The sequence below is a fragment of the Euleptes europaea genome, chromosome 3 (genome assembly GCF_029931775.1).
Source record: "Euleptes europaea isolate rEulEur1 chromosome 3, rEulEur1.hap1, whole genome shotgun sequence".
NCBI classification, from domain to species: domain Eukaryota; kingdom Metazoa; phylum Chordata; class Lepidosauria; order Squamata; family Sphaerodactylidae; genus Euleptes; species Euleptes europaea.
This window is the reverse complement of record NC_079314.1, coordinates 106,909,759-106,930,559: the sequence shown is the minus strand read 5'-3', so window position 1 is coordinate 106,930,559 and position 20,801 is coordinate 106,909,759. Positions and strand designations below refer to the sequence as shown.

The following is a 20,801-nucleotide window of genomic DNA, read 5'->3' as shown; positions in this document are numbered from 1 at the left end:
CAAGACGATTGATTGCAAACTGAATTTAGTTCTGTATTTGACTGCTTTTTCCTTCAAATAACAGATAAATATAAATTGCTGATAAGTATAGGATAAATATTAATAGGGGTTTCACAGCTGCAACAATGAACATCTCTGTTGGTGCTGCTGTTGCAAAAGTAGGTGTGCAGGATCAGGGTGATAGATCAGGTGTACAAGAATTCTTTGTTAAAGATTCTGACTTTCTGCCTAAACTTGATAGGATTCTGCCTGACACAAGATATTGGGGGCCTGTAAACCACTGACTTCAGAACAGTTTAACAAAGTTCATTTGAAAGACTTCAGAGTAAATGGTTTCAGTATTCATAGCATGTGGCAATATTAAATGTTGGATGAGGACCCCTACAGGACAGGTAGTTCAGCATAAACTGATATCTCTTCTCCTAAGCATCCCCAGCAAATATCTATTAATCTTAATACATTTAAAAAAAGAATTTCCATAGCCTCCACAGACACTTTAATCCTACACAGTTGTCATTACCCATGTTGTTTTTCACCCATCTGGAATATAAATGCAACTTTTACTGTCTGCTGACATGTGCATCTCTTCCTGGTTTGTAAAATCTCCACTCAAAATAGTGATTCATGCATGATTTCCAGGACTGAAATACGCTTCTGGGGCTGCTCATGGGTTTCCAGTTGCTGAACTGCAAACTATGGACATAGCCCTAATTGTCGGAAGCACTGTCACTGGTAACACACCTGTTTGGGGCTGGTTCAATCCAGCCCCTTCCCTAACAGGTGATTGCTGCACTCAGAGGGGATTACCAGCCATAAAATCAGGCAGTGGCAGATATGCTCAGATACAGGAACTCCAGTGGTTTGTGGGTATACACTTTTGAGTGTATCTCTGGATTTGGGCCATAGTAAACAATTGCCACCTGATTTTCTTGTACAGTCAACATGTTCCTTTTGACTTCATTAATCATTTTTCTCTGTAGCCTAGACTTACGGTCTCTTCAGCGGCTCTTTGCATTAGTTGTCCTTAGTTATAATTTTGAAAAGCCTTTCCAATTTGTCAGTGTCCTTGTAAAGTGGTACTAAAAATGACAATTACTTCCAGTGTATTTTATAGTTTTGCCAACCATGTAGCCTGTAAAGATATTTGCCTTTAGCCATATTATCAAAATGTTAAATCTTATTCTTTTATTTACCATAATATTTAAATATTTCTCAGCATACTACCACTTAGCGAGTTCTTCTGCATCTTACGCTTGTACATTTGGTTCTTCTTTCCTACGGACAACATGATATTTCTATTTTTATTTGTTAGCAATTTACCTCTCCAACTTATCCTGATCATTTAACAATGCTTTGTCTATTCTCTACAGCATCTGTAGTCCCAACTGCAAATTTCATTTGGCCGAAGCATATCTCTGATCTATGACTAACAACTAAAGGAATCATACTTACTAGTTCTTTTTTGTTTGGTGTCAATCTGTTAATTAATTCATTCTATTAGGAATTTTTGCCCATACTACAAGCAATGAGATATCCCCCCCTAACCTTTCTTAGAGTTGCTGATGCCAGCTCAGTTTATAGAAACAGATCTACCTATCCTGGCATGTGGACTTTGCCACCCTTTAGTGAGGAGAATTATTGAGAGAAACTGCAAAAAAGTGAAATCTGGATAAAAATTCCCAGCTTCAGAAAGCAAGATGCTCTTCCCAACTCAATTCATTATCGTGCACATTAAGGGGAGTGCAGAAAAAGGAAAGTGAACACAAGATATGCAAAATCAGTTAACGTTCAACCTGTCAGTGGGTTACAGAATAGTTACTTAACACTAGGTACACTTTGTTCATTGTACAAATTAAAAAAAAAATGAAAAAATTTAGAATCCCATTTTCCCCAACCACACGTAGAAAAGCACTTAAAAGTTCAAAGGTAAAGCTTGGCACACTCCAAATACGAAATGATTTACTTTACATGCAGCAAAATATACAAGAATTGTTATTTTTCCCTTAAACAAACTTAATTCATTATATTTGCTTGGCACAATTGCAATTCATTTTAAAAAAATAGTTCAAAAATACTGAAACTGACCTGAATTCAAGTATTACGGTTTCTTCAACAGAAACATTATCAATGCAATAAAACATCACACATAATATATCGAAACGTAGCTCCTTCTCACTTTTTTGTATGTTTAATCCCCTAATTTTTTCTATACAATTTTAATGCCAACACAATTCACAAATTGTATTCAAAATTAATATTATTGCATTGTTTTTGCATATCTTGTGGAACAGAAAATGCAAAGAGTTACTGATTCCCCTTTCAGAAGCAGAGACAGTGTTTTTTTGTTTTGTTTTTTGCACTCAAATGACCCCAGATACAGTTCTCCTGCAGTTATAACCAGGAAGTGAAGAACTGTATGCATTTACACACTTTCAGGCGTGCATTCGCTCTCTCACTCAGCCCTGCTCACTCACTCACTCACCCGTAAATAACCTAGCATTAAAAAGAATCCAAATCGATCATTCATATGTGCAAGACTATATCAAGTGCATTGCCTACTATCTTTAAATTATAAAACAACAACAAAAAAGGAGTTTCCCATAATTTCAAATAAAATTACAAATTGTGGTGTACATAATGGTTGGCAAAACTCTTCTAACATCGTTATTAGCTTCTACCAAATTTCAATGGAGAAAAACAAAATTTTAAATAGTACAACGTAATCAAACCAATTTTAAACATTTGCAAAGGTGAAAAATTAAAATAAAAGGTAGGTGATTACAAAACTTTTGTAAACACTCCCTTTACCCCTCTCCCTCAAAAAATAAAATACAATAAAATAAAGTATTCAAAAATAAAAATTGGAACATGCTTTCAATAAAATATCAAACAGCAAAAACAAGGAGAGATCTACATAAGCCCATCACCACCTCTCTTCGAAATGGGCGGGTTGCCTGAACTCCGATTTTGCAGAGCTGGCTTCCTGCTCTTTGAGCAGTTGGCACAGCATACTGCCTGAGCTCTGATTGGTTGGCAGAGAAAACTGCCTGAGCTCTGATTGGTTGGCAGAGAAAACTGCCTGGGAGTCTCTGCATTTCTATCAACAAGCATCTGCAATATTGCCACCTGCATCTCCTGTACCCTTACAGCTTCTGTTTCCTTCTCCTCAGCAAAGTGCAGGGATCCACAGCAGAAGTCTACTATTCCACTTGCAGATCAGAAGGGCCTTGGCTTTATGGAGACGAGGCTCATACAGAATATGTGCAAAATGATTTTTTTTGTACAAGCAAAGTTGAGAGACACCCGTTTGATGCAGTGTCCTTTTGACTAGGGCCATCCACAGGAAGCTGAGGTTTTCCTTCATATTCAGGAAGCAGCCGTTGTTCCTTGTGCAGGGACTGAAAGGAGGAGGGAGCTCACTCTCCTCCTTCTCCTTCATGGACACATGCTGGGGTTGTATATTCACTCTTGAAAAGCTCTTTTACACCACCCAACTCTGCGACTCGTCCCAACAGAAACGAATGAAGAACGCTGTTCTGGTTACTCCAGGTCACGAGAACAGTGAGGCACTTCTGAAACAAACCCATTAGGAACATTGAAACAAATTAAAAAACCAGCATTACTTTCAGCCTTGGCAACTACAGGCTGCTGATATAAATCCTGCTGTCCTTAGACTCCTCTTGACTTTTTTTACAATCTGGGTTCTGGGCTGCTGCTTCTTCCTCTCCCATACAGTCCTGCCCTGAGTCCCTGCAGTTAACAAAAGGCAAGAGGTTGCCATTTGGGCTTGGCTTGCTGTTACCATTGAGAATATTGTCTGCAGCATTCTCCATCTCTTCTATCGTCAAGTCACAGGCATCCGCTAACTCTTGGGTCGTGACCTCAATGAACTTTGGATCTTGAGCAAACTGCACCAGTCCTTCAGAAATCAAGACCTTTAATGAGACAGGAGATCAGACACAGGGGAAAAAGGTGGAAATGGGTATTAGCATCACCTATTATAGCCAGGACCAAAACAAGATCAGTGAAGACTTTTGACAGTAACAATGTGTGTGTTTTGGTGTGCTTAACAGTATAATTATCATAATTTTTCACACACACACCTCCTTAACAAACAAAAAAACCATATTGGGATACTCACATTGGTAAGAGGAATCTTATGCTCCTTTTACTTCCCATCTGCGTTATAATGCCTATGGAGCAGCTACTTCTCCCTCAGTGTCATTAACATGTTCTAACATATCTCCTGGCAGTCTCCTAGCTTCAGTATGTACAATGTAGTTTGCTGAATAGCACTAACAATATTAAACCACTTGGCTGCATATTGTAGTTACCGCTATAGCTGCTAGCTAATACAGCTATTGCTTTAGGGAATCTTCTGATTAAGCAACCCTGGTTTGGGAAGGGAGAGGATTACAATAGCAGCAAGATTAAGGAATCATGGGCAGTTACTCAGGTGTACAGTAGAGCAGTTGTAGCATGGTGAACTATGCTACAATACAGAAAGTCCCCAGTTTAACTCTTGCCTATGTCATAAATGCACTAGTTGGACTTAGGCTAGCCACTCTAGCAGGCTTATCTGCAACGTGGATAATTATACCTATCTTACAGGGTTGTTGCATGGAGTACCATGAGATAATGCATGTGAAACACTTTGAATACTTGAAGGTGCCCATATTACTTTTAAAAATTTATTCATGCATTTTTTCAACCCCATCTTTGTACTGGAATTACCATATTTGTTATTACTGCCATCATCATTACAACTATTGCCAATATAACAACAAAACTGTGGCATTATCTCCCCAGGGAGATTTGTCTCCCTCCCTCTATCATTTCGTTCTGCCAATGGGTGTAAGCCTTTTTTGTTTCATCTAGCTTTCCTTTAGTGATCCTTCTTGTTTTAATTGTTGTTTTTACATATGCACTGTTTTTAAGTTGCCTTTTTACTGTTTACCACCTTGAGGGCCCCAGATGGATAGAAAGGCGAAATGCAAATATTGTAAATAAATATATACATAAAAACTCACCGCTTCTACAAGGCTGTTAGCACTGCCGTGAAATTGCCTCCCACACTCTCTAGTCTGGCTGGGAACTGTGAGGGAGACTGGCCTCGCTTTTCGAGTACTGCCAGAGCTAGTGCCATCAGAATATAAGGAGCTGCACTGTATTGATGGGAAACTACTATTGAGTTTCTCATTGGATTCGTTTCCATCCAGCTGTAAGGTTTTAATGGGCTGCTCTGGCCAACTCTCTGTACACGGTGTAGTGAAGGGTGTGGCACATGATCGAGTGGCTCTTATCGGCGAATGGCGTCTTTGAAGAAGAGGACTCATACCTGCGACTGCTAGTGCCTAGAGAGAGAAGTGGAAGATGGAAAATGACAGTGACTACTGGTTCAGTCATAATATGGAAGAGAAATTATATAAGGTGTCTTGAAATAAATTCAAATGTATGGAGCCTAGGTGCAGTGACTTGGAGAGCATTGCTTTAATATTCTGCTGCCCTATTTTAAAAACACTTTTTTCTCACTAAGACCAGGCAGATGTCCTTGGCTGGATGATTACCACAGGGATATCTGGCTTGTGGTAGCCAAGCATTCATAGCAATGTCGCTTTTTGATTGGGGAGGGGCTGTTGCTCAGTGGTAGAGCATCTGCTTGGCATGCAGAAGGTCTCAGGTTCAATCCCCAGTATCTCCAGTTAAAGGAACTAGGCAAGTAGGTGATGTGAAAGACCTCTGCCTGAGACCCTGGAGAGCTGCTGCTGGTCAGAGCAGACAATACTGACTTTGATGGACCAAGGGTCTGATTCAGTAGGAGGCAGCTTCATGTGTAATTTTTCTCATTGGGACATGAAGCAGGGACAAAACACAGCTTCCTATGAACGCTGGTGGGAGGCACACCCCTCCTTCAGCAATTCATTTTTTGCCTTAGCAAGAACTTCAGGAATAATTGAGTGGTTCTGCTTTATGGTGCTCCTAGGACACTTTGGAGGACATTGATTCATAGGGTCGCCATGAGTCGGAAATGACTTGACAGCACTTAAGACACACACACAGGCCAGCTTTTATCTTTGCCTTTTGCCTCTTTCTGCTGGCCTCTTCTTTCTCCAATACAGTTGTGTTTTTAAAAGGGGGGGAAACCATTTTAACAAGCAGCAACATTTGCACCTTGCTTATGGTAATGGCTTTGAGCATACTCTGAAAAAGACTTTGATTCCTCAATGGAGGAACGTCAGGAAGTTTTGCCAGGGCCCAAATGCAGGAGAGCTTGGCAGGTCTTGGTGACTGGTGACAGAGAAGTGGCCAAGTCCTAGGGCAAGATCTTAAACAGCATTACTCTGAAGAAGCCTTTGACTCCTCAGTGGAGCAGCTTCAGGATGTTTTGCTGGGGCCCAGATTCAGGAGTGCCCTGCACACCCAAAGAGGTGGCATTAGAGTAATGGCCAAGACCCAGGGTGGGAGCTTAGCTCTCACAGTGCATGCCTCCCGCTTCAAGGTGGAAGCCCTTTCCCAAGGCACACCAGCAGTTGATGTATGTGCCAAGCGGCCAGCACAGCAGTGTCCAACAACTGGTTGGGTCTACTGTAGGGCAGTCACTACATGACACTGGGATAAGTCTCCATGCAAATGTGACCTCCTTAGCCACCTGCCCACAAAACAGGGAAATATCTCTTTCAGTTCCCCTGGAGGTTAAGACATGTTTCAAACAGAGCCCCTCACCGCACTCTCCTTCAAGGAGTCCATGCAGCTCAGGAATGGCTGCACAAATCCTGCATTGCCAGCAGAGGCAGGCTGAGGCACTCTTGTTCCCCCCATGTCTTTTCAAGTGTCGAAACAGCTGTGCACACCCACCCTGCAACCATTTTTAATTCCCTTTGAAGAGGTGGCAGCATCTACAGATTGGATCCATGGATGCTGTCACATCTAGTTTGGCTCTGAGAAAGCTTTTCAGTTGTCTTTATCAGGAAATGTGCTGCAAACTCTCAATCCTTTATGAGATACAGCATCTGTAACTGCACACATTATTCCAAATGAGGCTTCCCCATAGCTGTATACAAGAGTATTACAATATTGGCAGTTTTATTTTCAATCCCTTCCTTATAATTCCTTGCATGGAGTTTGCCTTTTTCATTGCTGACACATACTGGGTCAACGAGCTCTCTATTACAAACCCAAGATCTCTTTCAATCAGCTAGTTCAGACCCCATCAGCATATATTTAAAGTTAGGATTTTTTGTTACAATGGACATCACCTTTACACTTACCCACGTTGAACTTCATTTGCTACATTGTTGCCCACTCACCCAATTTAGTGAGATTATCTTGGAGTTCTTCCCAGGCAGCCTTGGTATTCACCCACCTGGATAATTCTGAACCCTCTGCAAACTTGGCCACTACACTGCTTACCCTCAGTTCCAGATCATTTATGAACAAATTCAATAGCACCAGCCCCAGTACTAATCTTTGTGGAACCCTACTGCATACTTCCCTTCATTAAGCAAATTGTACATTTATATGTACTTAATGTGCTGAAAAGCATATTAATTGTTGCCAAATTATTTACATTTTTAAAAAAAATATATTGAAAATGTTGTGTATCTCTGCAATGTAAAAGTGCTCCCCTAAATTCCCTAATTTTTCTATTGGAAAAATTGAGAAAGTTGTCAGATTTGTTCATTCTGCAGACATTGTATATGAAAAATTTTGCCTTAAGAAGCTTTTTATTCATTCTAAAAGAGAAAATATTTCATAGGAGTTTTGTTTCAGTGCACCCCCAAATTTTCCATTGGAAAAATTAGGGGGAAAACCTTGGAAAAACCAAAACAAGAAACCCTTTCACATCTCTATTTGGGGAGAAAGGTGGGGTATAAATGAAGTTAATAATTAAATAAAGTGTAATTCCATATGTGTAGTATATAAATGACCAATGCAATCTCTATGATGACTGTTAAAATGTCATTAGCTGCACATTTACCTACCATTATGTGAACATACAAAAAACACTCAAACCAGTGGTCATCCTAGCATCTTGTTTCACTCAGTGGCCAACGAATTGCCCGGAGGCAGACAAACGGCATAGAGCCCAAGGCTTTCACCTGATGCTACCTCCTAGTGCTGGTATTCAGAGGTTTGCTGTCTCTGTATATGGAGGTTCCCTCCAGAGAGAAATATTAGAGAGCAACCCTAAGCAAGTCTACTCAGTGGTACTTACTATCAGGAAAGTGTTCTTAAGATTGCACTGTCAGTCACCCTTAAAAGCTCCCTGCACCAATTCACCAATATCACTAGTCTTTGTGCTAGATTTATTTTTGATAAGGACTCTAGCAAGTGGACAGTGATCATATATATTGCCTTGAACATGTGTTCTATTTCAGGATTGTTATATTACCACTCTTCCTTTGAATCAGAACTTCAAAATCACTTCTGCGTTAAATCTACTAATGGAGTTTTCTTATTATTTGGAACCCAACTGCCCATTCAAGTGGTTGACTAAATCTGCTTTTATCCCTGGGTTGCCTTATCTCCAGAATCTATTTCTGACAGCTGAACAGCTTTCCAAACTACCATGGCCATGTGAATCCTTATCTACAATTTTGGGAACATTGCCTTTGAGCCTTCCACTATTCCCAAGCCATCCAACACTTTAGCTAAAACATATGAACTACCCTCCTCAAAGGCTTGTTGAAACTTGCTGTATAAAGCTTATTCCACAAGGCTTAATGAAATTACTTAGTCACCTGGCATTAATAAAATGCACTGCAACATGAATAAGAATAACAGAATATGATCATAAAAAATAGATGTGTGGGTTTATTTATTTATTTTTTCGATTTATAACCTGCCCTCCCTGGCCAAGGCCAGGCTCAGGGCAGGTAACGTCACTTAAAATATATCAAAGAATTAACAGCAAAATTAATGATGATTCTAAAACAATAAAACCCCAATTAACAAGCGGCAGGTTGCCTCCCCCATTAACAAAAATAACATACAAATGTGGGGGGGGGGGAGTAGGGAGGCCAGCAAAAGATGATACCTGCGGCTGCCCTCAACTGTAGGCCTGGTGGAACTCTTTAAGGTCCCGCAAGGCCCTGGTGTTACCAGACAGAGCATTCCACCAGGCCGGCACCAGGGCTGAAAAGGCCCTGGCTCTCGTTGAGGTCAGCCACACACTCTTAGGGCCAGGGACCACCAGTAGGTTGTTATATGATGACTGTAAAGGTCTTCGGGGGATATACCAAGAGAGGCGGGTTCAAATCAGACTAAAAATGAGGATCACTCAGATTGTCTATAAGTTGAAACCAGCCGAACATCACTATTGCATGCTTATTTTCTTGAGCCATTAAGATTAAAATTGTTTGAACTTTTTAGAAAATCATGTTATTCAATGTAATGAAAATACAAACATAGTATATTTTTTTAAAGTTTCATTTTTAACTGCAGCAAATGATTTAAAAATCTTCAAAATCAGTTCTCTAACTCATGACAAATGCTTGACAAAATTAAACATCTTTACTTGCTTCATTAATGTCAGAAGAGAAAGACACAGGAGGGAATTCTAGAGATATGGTCCAACAATTGATAAGGCTCTGCTAGATACAGTAATTGAAATGCACCTGTCAGAAAGATGAAACACGAAGCATGACCCCCCAAAAAGAACTCAACAGATGCGGGAGTTCATATGGGTGCAGACACTATATAATACATCAAAGGTAATAACCAATAGTCTGATTTGAACTTGGGAGCTAATTAACAACCAGTTCAGCAGAGCAAAGATAGGAGCAGTTTTATGTAGGAGAATACAAGCTGGCATGCTCCTGGTACCCATCCCGTTAGTAAATGTATGGCCAGACTGTACACCAGCTGCAGTTTCCAAACCAACTTCAAATTTAATACTAAACAGAGTGCAATAGAGTACTTCAAGCACAAGATTACAATGGTATGCATGATAATGATATCTCCAGGAAAGGGTTGGGTAGGATGTCAGATGTAACTGATAAACTAGAATTCCTGACCATGGCTGCCATGCCTATCTAGAACCAGAGCTGGGTTTAGAAGCATTCTACAGGCTCTCTAGTTGACTGTTCAAGAAAAATGCAATCCCACAGCTAGATGCTCAGTAGAGAAGAAGTCTTACCTGTTGATGTACCAGATGCAAAGGTAGTACTGTCTTTTGTGGGCCTACTGCACTTGGATTTTTCTGTCTTTTTAGACATTCCAGGTGAAAAGATGCTCTTCGATCTGAAAAGCCAATTGCACAGAAGTGTGAAGGTAAAACTATAACACAGGTTAAAAGGTACACATGTAATCTCCAGCCCTGGTTTGTCTAATACTGCTAATAATGAGAACAATGCATTTGCAAGGAAGAACTGACAGATAACAGCTCAATTCATCTACCTGGCCAACATGTATGTTAGAACATAAGAAAAGCCATGCTGGATCAAACCAAGGCCCATCAAGTCCAGCATACAATGGCCAACCAGGTGCCTCTAGGAAGCCCACAAACAAGATAACTGTGACAGCATCCTGCCTGTGGTCCACAGCACCTAATATAATAGGCACGCTCCTCTGATACTAGAGAGAATAGGTATGCATCATGACTAGTATTCATTTTGACTAGTAGCCATGGATAGCCCTATCCTCCATGAACATGTCCACTCCCCTCTTAAAGCCTTTCAAGTTGGCAGCCATTACCACATTCTGGGGCAGGGAATTCCACAATGTTTTAGCCTGTCCTTACACGACAAAAACAAAATGTGTCTTTTAATAAACAGCAAGGGTCACAAAACAATTATAACATGCAAAACACTACAAATATCAATCAATTATCTGTAAATGCCTTCACTGAACTATCTAGCGGATTGATTAATTATCATTACAATCCTAAACAGAGTTACATCCTTCTAAATCCATTGATGTCAGTGAGCTTAAACAGGTCTAACTCGGTTTAGGATGACACTGTATTCTATGGTTAGTAAACCTTTTACCTTGAATTACTAGATTTTTTTGTATTTATTAGTATCTTATGCCAAGTCAAGTCAAGTTTATTAGCCGTAGGCCATTACAATCTAAAACAGTATAGTAGCAGGAATGGTATCTTTAAATTACATTTCCGCCTTATTTGAATTTTAAGGATATTTAAAATTAGTCTGAAAATGAGTATTAGCTGGACATTTATTTACTTACTCATTTATACCCCATCTTTCTCCACAATAGGGACCCAAAGCAGCTTATAGCATTCTCCCCCATTTTATCCTCACAACAACCCTGTCAAGTAGGTTAGGCTGAGAGTGTGTGACTGGCCCAAAGTCTATCAGAGCTTCCAAGACAGAATGGGGTTTTGAAACTGAGTCTTCCAGACCCTAGGTTGACACTCTCACCACCACACACACTGTCTGTCACACTGGTCCAACGGGACATTGACTATTTATCTGCATTTCTGATATATTAGTTCTGTGGGTATTGTATAAAGGACTTAACTGAAGCTCTAAGTTCTCTGTGTTTGGTTTTTGCATACTTTTTGACAGTGATTTGTATTGTGGCTTTTCATTTATTGGACCACTGATGAAGACAGTAGGAGTATTTTACATGTTATGATTATTATTGTTTTGTGATACTTGCAGTTTGTTTATTAAAGGACAAATATTGTTCATAGGTTATTTTTTTTCTATATACCCTTTTCCCTCAACCCTTTCATAGATCATACTTATTACATCTTAGCACAGAGAAATGTAAACTACATTTACTTAAATATTGCATCCCACCTTTTGAAAAAAGGATACTCAGGGGTAGCCTACAATCTGATAAAACAATAAAAAATTAAAATCATAATAAAATAAAAAGTATACCAATGCAGAAAAGACAGACACATCACCAACATCAGCAAATTAGCAGCAAGCCTCACAGAAAAGTCCCTGCTAGAAGTATACATCTAATTCCCTCTGGAATAAACAATTTTTGCATTGTAGCAGAAGGCCTACAATGATGGGGCACCGTTCATTTCTACGGGAAGGAAGGTTGTCTGGGGTAAGACATTTACATGGAAGAACCAACAGGTGCAAGAAGGTTTAAACATCTCCCCTGACAATTGTCCTTTACAAATGCCCCCCAGCCACATTACCCTCACAAATGCAATTTTAGGATTATATGTTTGCTGAGGCAACATGTACTTCTGCACTTAAAATGAATTTAAATGTTCAGAGATAGATGTCAGATCAGATAATCTTACTGCAGGGACAGGTGTATACTGTAGTTTTTGCAGAACTGTCTGGACTGTACCATTTCATATAATAGGAGATAAAGTGTTTGTCTATTTCCAAAATTGCCCTGCAAAATTGCCCTTTCTAGCCTCTCTGACATGCTAGTTTTCTACATGCAGGGATATTTTTTAGAGGAAGTTTTAATCATGTGTGTCCCCACCTGTAGTCTGAATTGGTACAGTCTAGACATTTGCATCTGAAAATTAGGCCAATCCTTCATTGACTAAAGATTTTAAATCAGTAGCAAGGCTAATCATCTCAACAGATGCAGAGTATTTTTAATATAATCCTGTCAGATTGACAGACCCACAGTATTCACCATCACACAGAGATAAAACCATAATAAAAATAAGTACAAATATAAACTCCTGAGTACAGACTCACTTTCATCTTTTTTTAAAAAGGAAGAAGGTACACTACAAAAAGTCAGGCTTGCAACACTTAATGAAATATGCCAAGATACATATTGCATAACACACTAGGAATATTACTTAGTGATGAGGAACGCAGGAACCCCCTCTTTGGAGAGTGTCTGGTATCTTCCCTTTTGCTGTTTTCAGGAAGAGTTAGCTGTCTGTGTTCATCATCTTGGTATGAGAGCCTGTAATGGAAAAAGACTCTTTTTAAAACAAAAAGGTATATGTTAGTGAACCCTGTCTTACAACCTGATTCCTGTTTGGAGGAAGAAGGAGGACATTGCTCCCCACTCCCCCTCGAAAGGCCTTCTGTTACCAAGCTACTCATCTGAGAAAGACATGACCTTGAGAGTTCTGTGAATGGAGTTCCTACCATTTTTCTTTAAATAACTGATTTTGTGGGCCTGATTCAGAAAGGGACTGCAGTGTTAGAGAAGGGGTTAAAGCCTTCCCCCACTGCACTGTTTTTCCACCTGAAAATAGTGTACAAGAAGCTCTGTTGGAGCAAACATCCGGGTATCCATATCCATATCTGTATGTTTCTCCAACAGGGCAAACAGGAAATGCACAGAGCTGTTTCAGGTCGAGAAAATAGCATGTATGTGTGGGTTGAATCCCCCCTTTCCTAAGGCTACAGCCCTGATCCAAATTGGGCCCCTTTTTGCATTCTATTTAAAGGGTGGGAAAACACTGGAAACCCTGTTCCCCAAACTTGTAGTTTGTCTCTTAGTCTATAAGTAGAGGGCAAGTTTTGCTTCTACAACAATATTGTCCCTACATGCAACATTTTACTTGTTTCAACATATTAGTGAATGACAGCCATATAAAACAAAGTAAACCTGCCCCCTACACATGGTGATCCCAGTATTCGTAGTGAGATGCAGGTTTTGCCCCCTCTGTTTTCCAGACAGCAACCTATATTTCATCTCATAACAGGATGGTCTGATGGAATATTGGGGTACACATACGCTTGGATTGAAGCACATTTGCCTTCTCATTATAGTTACAGTATTCTTTGCTTATTTATAACTCTATGTGGCCACTACCAACCTATCATTTACCCTGTGTCTGCATTGCAACTACTCCATCCTTTGTGTAGGAGTAACAGCAGGGGGATAATGTGGCCTGTGATGTGTCTTGCTGACACTATTTTAGAGAGTCCTTGCATGACTCAACACCTCTCAGAAGTCTGGACACCACCAGGAGGATGCAAGTGAATTCAGCTTGTCGGGTGAACAGTGAAGTCACACATCAATGTGAGTTACACTTGTACAACTTATGATCCATCAAGCCATGAACAACCCAAAACCATGTATTGTGCCTGTCAAAGTTCTTGACAATTGCCCTGATTTCAGTCCCAGGCAGACAGCCCAAGTAGTAAGTTTACTGATGTACTGGCAAGCTATTTATTTATTTACTTAATTTATACCCTACGTTTCTCTTCAGTGGGGACCCAGAGTGATTTACACGGTTCCCCTCTTCTTCATTTTATCCTCACAAAAACCTTATGAGATAGGTTAGGCTGAGGGTTCAGGACTGGCCCAAGGTCTCCCTACACACTAAGGCAGAGTGTAGATTCTAACCTGGGTCTTCCCAGGCTTTATTGATGCCCTGATGAGCTACGCATACACAGTTAAGAGGGTTGTGTTTGGCTTTGATAGTCACAAATTGTGCAGGTTTGGTCTGGGTGGAAGAGTCGCTAATGTAATCATAGTCTCATTCCTTGACTTTGAATTTCTGGGAGCTACGAGAAGCAAGAACATCTCAACACTGCTTTGCTTCAGCAGTGAAATGCTCACATTTCAGTAGACATCAGGCTTGGCTCACTGCAGTATTCGACTTCTTCATTCAGTTGCTCATCATATGTTTCTTCTTCCTGAGAAGCCTCCTCCTCACAAACAATAGCCACCTGGCTGTCTCTAGAACAGGACCTAATGAGCAAAAGAAAAAATCACAATTTAGAAGTGATGAGGAATATTTAGAGAAGCTATAATGGATGCAGTATAATTATGCTACATAATGCTTTGCTTTGTGTCATAGTGGACCTCTGGAAAAAGATTATGCAGTGTTTAAACTGATGGAAAGGTGTACTGCAGTTCTTGTATATAGCCCTTCATTGTGTAATGCTGGAGCTAATATGGGCATTTGGGGATTGAGGCAAAGGAAGCACTTTGAGCTTCACGTAACCCATGCTTGGGAAAAGTTTGTTTCAGAAACATAGACATTTGTTCTTAAAGGCACTCTTAAATGACAACTATTTAACCACAGCTGCAGTATACAACACCGATAACCTCTATAGCTGCCACCACAGCACAAGGATCTTCACTATGTTACTGCGTGTATGCAAGAAAATATTTTTAAAAACACTTTCATGTAAAAAGGCATCCTGTCAAACAGACCTTCTATTTGAAATGTTGAAAAATTACTTACAGGGCAACCCTTAGAACCCTTTCCTGGAAATAAGCCCCATTGAATAGACCTGAGTAGGATTCTGAGTAGATCAGTTTACATTTGGTCTCTTAGAGTTATGCATAACCTTACTCCCTGACATTTTTGTGGTTGGCTCCAGCTCCTGTGGCAGCCATTTTTGTGGTTACACCCACTACTCTGTGCCAGAATTCCAAAGGTGCCTGAAAGCTTGAAAAGGTTGGACTCCTGAGTTAAAAGGTAACTGAAACATACTCTTGAGTAACTAATATATGCTTTTAAGTATATACTGTGCATTAGTGCAAATCCTTCATTACTCTGTCTGATAAACTGAAATTACTGTCCCCTTTTAACAGGGCTCTTAGCACTGAAAAAGAGTGGTTTGATTTAACAATTTGATATTAACATATCTTAAGTACAATACAGCAGGAAGCACCTACCGCCCCAGTGCTTCATAGTAATGTGTCCTAGTTCACAAGGAAGCATGGGAAGGAAAAGAAGATAGTATCAGAATTACAGATGACTAGGAAAGGAGATACAAACAAAGCAGATGTGAATTTTGGCATAACAATAAAAAACCCTGTTTGAGTGGCCCGTGTTTATTGACTCTTAAGAGACTGCATATAGTTTATGCTCAAACAAATCTGACTGCTATAGGCCAATTTAATTCTCAGCCGCATGGATGTAAACTCCTATGTAACTCACCAAATATACCCAAAGAAGGAAAGTAAAACATATCAATAAACATAGTTTGCCCAAAGGAACAACTTCATTCCCATCCATTACATAGGTCAATGTGAAAAAGAAGCATCGAGATTATAGAGGGTCTATACACAGTGGACATTTTTGAGGAAACATGCATAGCATTGGGCCAACAGCCTCCTATATTAGTATCATGAGAAAACCTTTTTGGCAAATGTACTGGGCACATAGCCCTGACCTGGATAGCCTAGGCTAACCCGATCTCATCACACCTCAGAAGCTAAGCAGAGTCAGCTCTGGTTAGTACTTGGATGGATGGGAAACCACCAAGGAAGCCGAGGGTTGCTATGCAGAAGCAGGCAATGGCAAACCACCTCTGTTCATCTATTGCCTTGAAAACCCTACAAGGTCGCCATAAGTCAGCTGTGACTTGACAGCACTTTCCACCACCATGTATGTGCATGGTGGATTAGATTTCTAAGAGGGTTTTTTGTATTTGTTCTGTAAAGATCCTAATGTAGTGGTTAAAATGTTGGACTAGGATCTGGGACATGCAAGTTCATATCTCCACTTTCCCATGGAACCTTACTGGGTGATCTTGGGCCAGTCTCTCTCTCTCTACCTAACCTATCTCACAAAGTTGTTATAATGATAAAATTGAGATGCGAGAAATGATGTTGTAAACTGCATTGGATCCCGCTTGGGGAGAAAAATGGGGTATAGATGTAGAAGTAAAATATCGATGCTGTATTAATGATAAATATTAGGACTTCTACTGCCACCAATGACTTTTACCTTCTGCAACCAAGCTTCCATGGGGGTTCCCGGATCCGTGCAGAGGGCGACAGAGGGGTGCTGTGGCCTTCTACAGTGCTGACAGTGCTGGGGTACCTTGGTGGGCTGGGGAAGCGGCTCAAGGCAGTGTTGTTGGCATTGTTGATGTTAGCATTGGAGCCCGACGAGGAGTAGCTGCTTGGAGTGAAGGTGGAATCCACAAGCTTTTCATGGGAGGGGGATTCCGTGTCTCCTTGGTTGTTGCTAGATTTGTTGATGTGCAAAGGGCGCTGAGTGGTGAATGTTTGAGGGAATGAACTTCTTCCATCACTCTGGTAGTAGCTGACATGATTTCTAAACAACCCACCAGCTCTCTGTGAGTAAAATAAAAAACACATTCTTAGTCCACTTCAAATTTGATTGTTTCTTGCACAAGAATGTAGTATTGTTTGAAGTGAAATATGATTGGCTGTTTGCAGCAGCTGCCTTATATTTAGGCTACAAATGTGGAAATCTGCATAATCAACCTTTACATTGCTTCTTCTTAGTTTAATTAACTAATACATAGGAACGTTTATCAGAAAGAAGACAAAAAGCTATAACAAAAGTATGAAGGAGAGAAAACTGTCCATGGAGATCCAGAATTTCATTAGAGAACCCAGAACCCCACTAAGCCTAGTCCAAAAGGTGTAATCCAGAAAAGATCTTATCCATTTCTTTCTATGCAGATCCTAGTTGGGCTGACAAGATAGATGTATTTCTCTGTAAATCCTCCAGGTGCATCTCATGGAAAAAGTCATGGAGAAGAGGAAGATATTTAGGCCAGAGTAGGCTACTCAGAAGGATCCTTGGGCAGATTTTCTTTTCTTTTCCAAGCAATATTGGACAGGGTCCTGTTTAATTTTGTAAAGACATTGGAACTAGAGTTAAATCTGTTCAATATGTAGAACCATGACCCCCAACCACTAAGAATACCTCTTCATTACCTATTTCCCTGCCTCTAGATCAGGTGATATGAGACACTGGATCTCAATGGATAGAAGTCACCTATCAGGTGTCCTAAGGTATTTAAGAACACCTTCAAACTTTACCCTTCCCCACATGAGAAAGCTTGCCAAATGTTTCCTGAGGATAGATGCAGAGGTAACAGTGCTGCTTCAGAAAGCAAAAAAGATGCATTAACATAACTGAAATGGAATTCACCCATATACATTTCCTGGTCTAATTGTTAATGGCAGGAAGATTCTTAAAATAATTTTAGATTAGTCCAGATCTCTTATGATGTTGAAGACAATGCACCTAATTACATGCAGTGAAAGTGGACCTTCCTGTATTTCTCTGTGCTGCATTAGTACGACTTGTAATGGGAAGGTTCATGGACTCACCAGGAAGAACAGAGATCTTTGTTTTAATTACTTATCCATGAGTCTTCTGTTGCTGATAAATCTTTGTTTATATTTCAGTATTAAAAAAGAGGCAAAAATACATGTAGTGAGATGAAATTGAGAAAAACAAGGCATTTAGGGATGAGTATCCCACATACATTTCTCCATGTTAGAGAATTCTTAACCAGAAAATGTCTACTAAGAAAGTTTGGTTCTTTATGCCATAACAAAGTGTACAATGTGAACTATTTAATCCAGTACCAAGGGAAATCATTTTTGTCAGATAAAGCAGTGTGTTTATTTGATGAAACTGTAAGTTTAGTTATTAAGATTATTTTTCTCTCTTCTTTCTGCACTGAATATCCAGGCAGTTCAAATCTTAGATACAATTCAATTTGTCTATCATTCTCTTTCAAACTACTGCTGATTTGTACAAATTTAAAATTCCAAAATTAGTATAACAAGTTGAGGACCTGTGAGTAATAGGATCGAGGAACTGATTGGAAGTTCCTTTCACTAGAATTTTATAACCTTGCAAAAGTTTGAGTAGACTAATTCTCTCTCCATTCCCTTTCCCTTTAACTGACTTTTAACTGCTCTCAATATTCTGTGCCTCCTAGAACATATTCAGTCACTATCAATATATTTTCTCTCTCTTTATTGGGGTTAATTTATGATTTCCCCCCCTGCATACCTGGTAAATCCCCTGAATATGTACAAAGCCAATGTTGTCCAATGATGGCCTGGCATTGCTGCTTTCATTATTGAAATAAGCCACTAAGTTTACTATTATATATTGTGACGAAGATTAAGTGTGTTGGATTAGAATGTGGTTTTCTATAATTCAACATTAATAAATAACTTTTTGTGATTCAGTGTGATCGACTGTGATATTCTCATCCCATAGGTTAATAGAGGTAACAGAAGAAGCACTTACTCTGAAGATATCATCCTCAGAGGCAGCAGAAACAGCTTCTTTCATGGCCTTGTCTAACTCTTCTTCAGCAGTTAAATCTCCAGAGATAGCCCGTCGGATCTCTGGCCCAATGTCATGTAATGTACGCAGACCAGCCTGGAATATAATGCAGTTCAATACATAGGCAGGTAAGAGAAACAAAAAGGACACTTTAAAAATATTTCACAGATCTATGCTTTGAATTCACTTGCTTCCAATGAGACTGGATGGTTTAGTACTGAAGTGAAGATTTCTTGGCCATTTGGTTATCAACTGAAAATTTTGCTTCTGAATGATATTTCTACCAATTTCTACCTATTTCCTAATTAACTAATTAACCCCCCAAAAACTGAAATAGAGAGAAAAGCAAGATAAAATATTTTAAATAATTATAAATTAACTTCTGAAATGGTCCTTGAGGGTATTTTGCATCCTAAAAAGCTCAAGTCCTCAACACTGTCTAGCATTCCAGAGAAAGACACTCCGGGCCCATTGCTTACAGTGAGACTTAAGTTTATGTAATCTTTTCTGGATTTTTCAAAGCGTTAAGTAGCAACATATTTCTGCTCAAATATTCCAGGCCTGTTGTGGACTCATTTGGGTGAGCTGGACTTTGGTTGCTTGGGCATAGTATGAAATTCTTATTTACTGTAACCGCTACTGTACACTAAAGGTATGTAATCTTTTCTTCTGAGCTGTTTAAGGGAAACATAAGCATAGAACAGAGACTCACTAAATACGTGTCAGCCACAAGCTGCCTAAATACTTTTAAAATTGCATCATTTACCTTTATAATATAATGAAACTCAAGAGACGTTAATGATAACAGAATAGTCTCTCTCAACATTCAGGATGCTGCTTTCACTACCTCATTAACTTGAATTTGATCCAAAATGCATTACTTAGAAGTTCTTTTGATATCAGTGGAACTTACTTCCTAGTAAAAGTGTGCTTAGGTTTGAAGGATCCTCTTTAACCAGTGAGCCTAGTTTATGATCTCAAATATTATCCTAATGGTCACTTCTTAGTAATTAAAAAACTGTTTCTTTTTTCCTAACCAAAGCAAAGACTTGACCACATAACATAATCTAAATCTTGGAGGGGGAATAAAATGACAGCAATACGTTAAGGCTTCAGAAAACTCAAAAAACCTGTGAAAAATTGAGCATTTCCCCTTCTGAAGCCCAGCACAAACAAGAAAAAGTATACAAAAGGGTTGCTGACATAGCTCTATTGCAACTGCTCTCTGTGTGTACGTGTGTACGTGTGTTTGTGTGTGTGTGTGTGTGTGTGTGTGAGAGAGAGAGAGAGAGAGAATGGTGTTCTGTTTAGATTCTGTGAGTTGTCAGAAGGGAGCTTGTACCTGCTTTTGGCAACTCCTTTTATAACCTTTTGGCCCTGCTCACAGAATGAGAATCCCTGGTATACATCTTTGAAAGGCCAACAGAAGGTGCAAGTGAATGGGGTGGTTCAGAGTTACAGTGTTAACCATTCTGTAAAAGGTGCATTTTCTGTTTTCATGTATGAGGCCTTTATTCTGAGTGCCCATTTCTTACCTGGAGGGAAAGTGCATTTCGCTGTGAAGGTTTACCAACAAGGCCCTGTTCTTTGCGTTTCTTGAATTTCCGGAAATATTCTTGGATTAGGAATGTGGCATAGAACTTTCCAACGGTTACCTCATCATCTAGATAGGGACATTTTTTGGGGGGAAAGCAAACAAGAAACTGAAAACTATTATCATGTTCAGCTGATGAACAGCTATTTAATAGTCGTAGTGTTTAGCCAGTCAACTAGGTATCTTTACATAAATGTAAGCTAGTTTCTCATCTTTCTGGGAGATCACAGAGCAAATTACAGATTGTCAGTGGGATTAATGAGAAAG

At 39.6% G+C, this 20,801-nt stretch overlaps 1 protein-coding gene across 1 annotated transcript in view; it reads right to left on the bottom strand.

Moving 5' to 3' along the window:
• Positions 1-2,359: 2,359 nt before the first annotated feature.
• CACNA1C (calcium voltage-gated channel subunit alpha1 C) overlaps positions 2,360-20,801 on the bottom strand; it is a 575,193-nt gene continuing 556,751 nt past the window's right edge. Inside the window, 8 exon segments of the mRNA XM_056845863.1 lie at positions 2,360-3,935; positions 5,031-5,354; positions 10,139-10,242; positions 12,752-12,861; positions 14,476-14,607; positions 16,601-16,953; positions 18,902-19,036; positions 20,476-20,603. Of these exon segments, the coding sequence (XP_056701841.1) occupies positions 3,639-3,935; positions 5,031-5,354; positions 10,139-10,242; positions 12,752-12,861; positions 14,476-14,607; positions 16,601-16,953; positions 18,902-19,036; positions 20,476-20,603 (1,583 nt within the window). The 3' untranslated portion in view covers positions 2,360-3,638.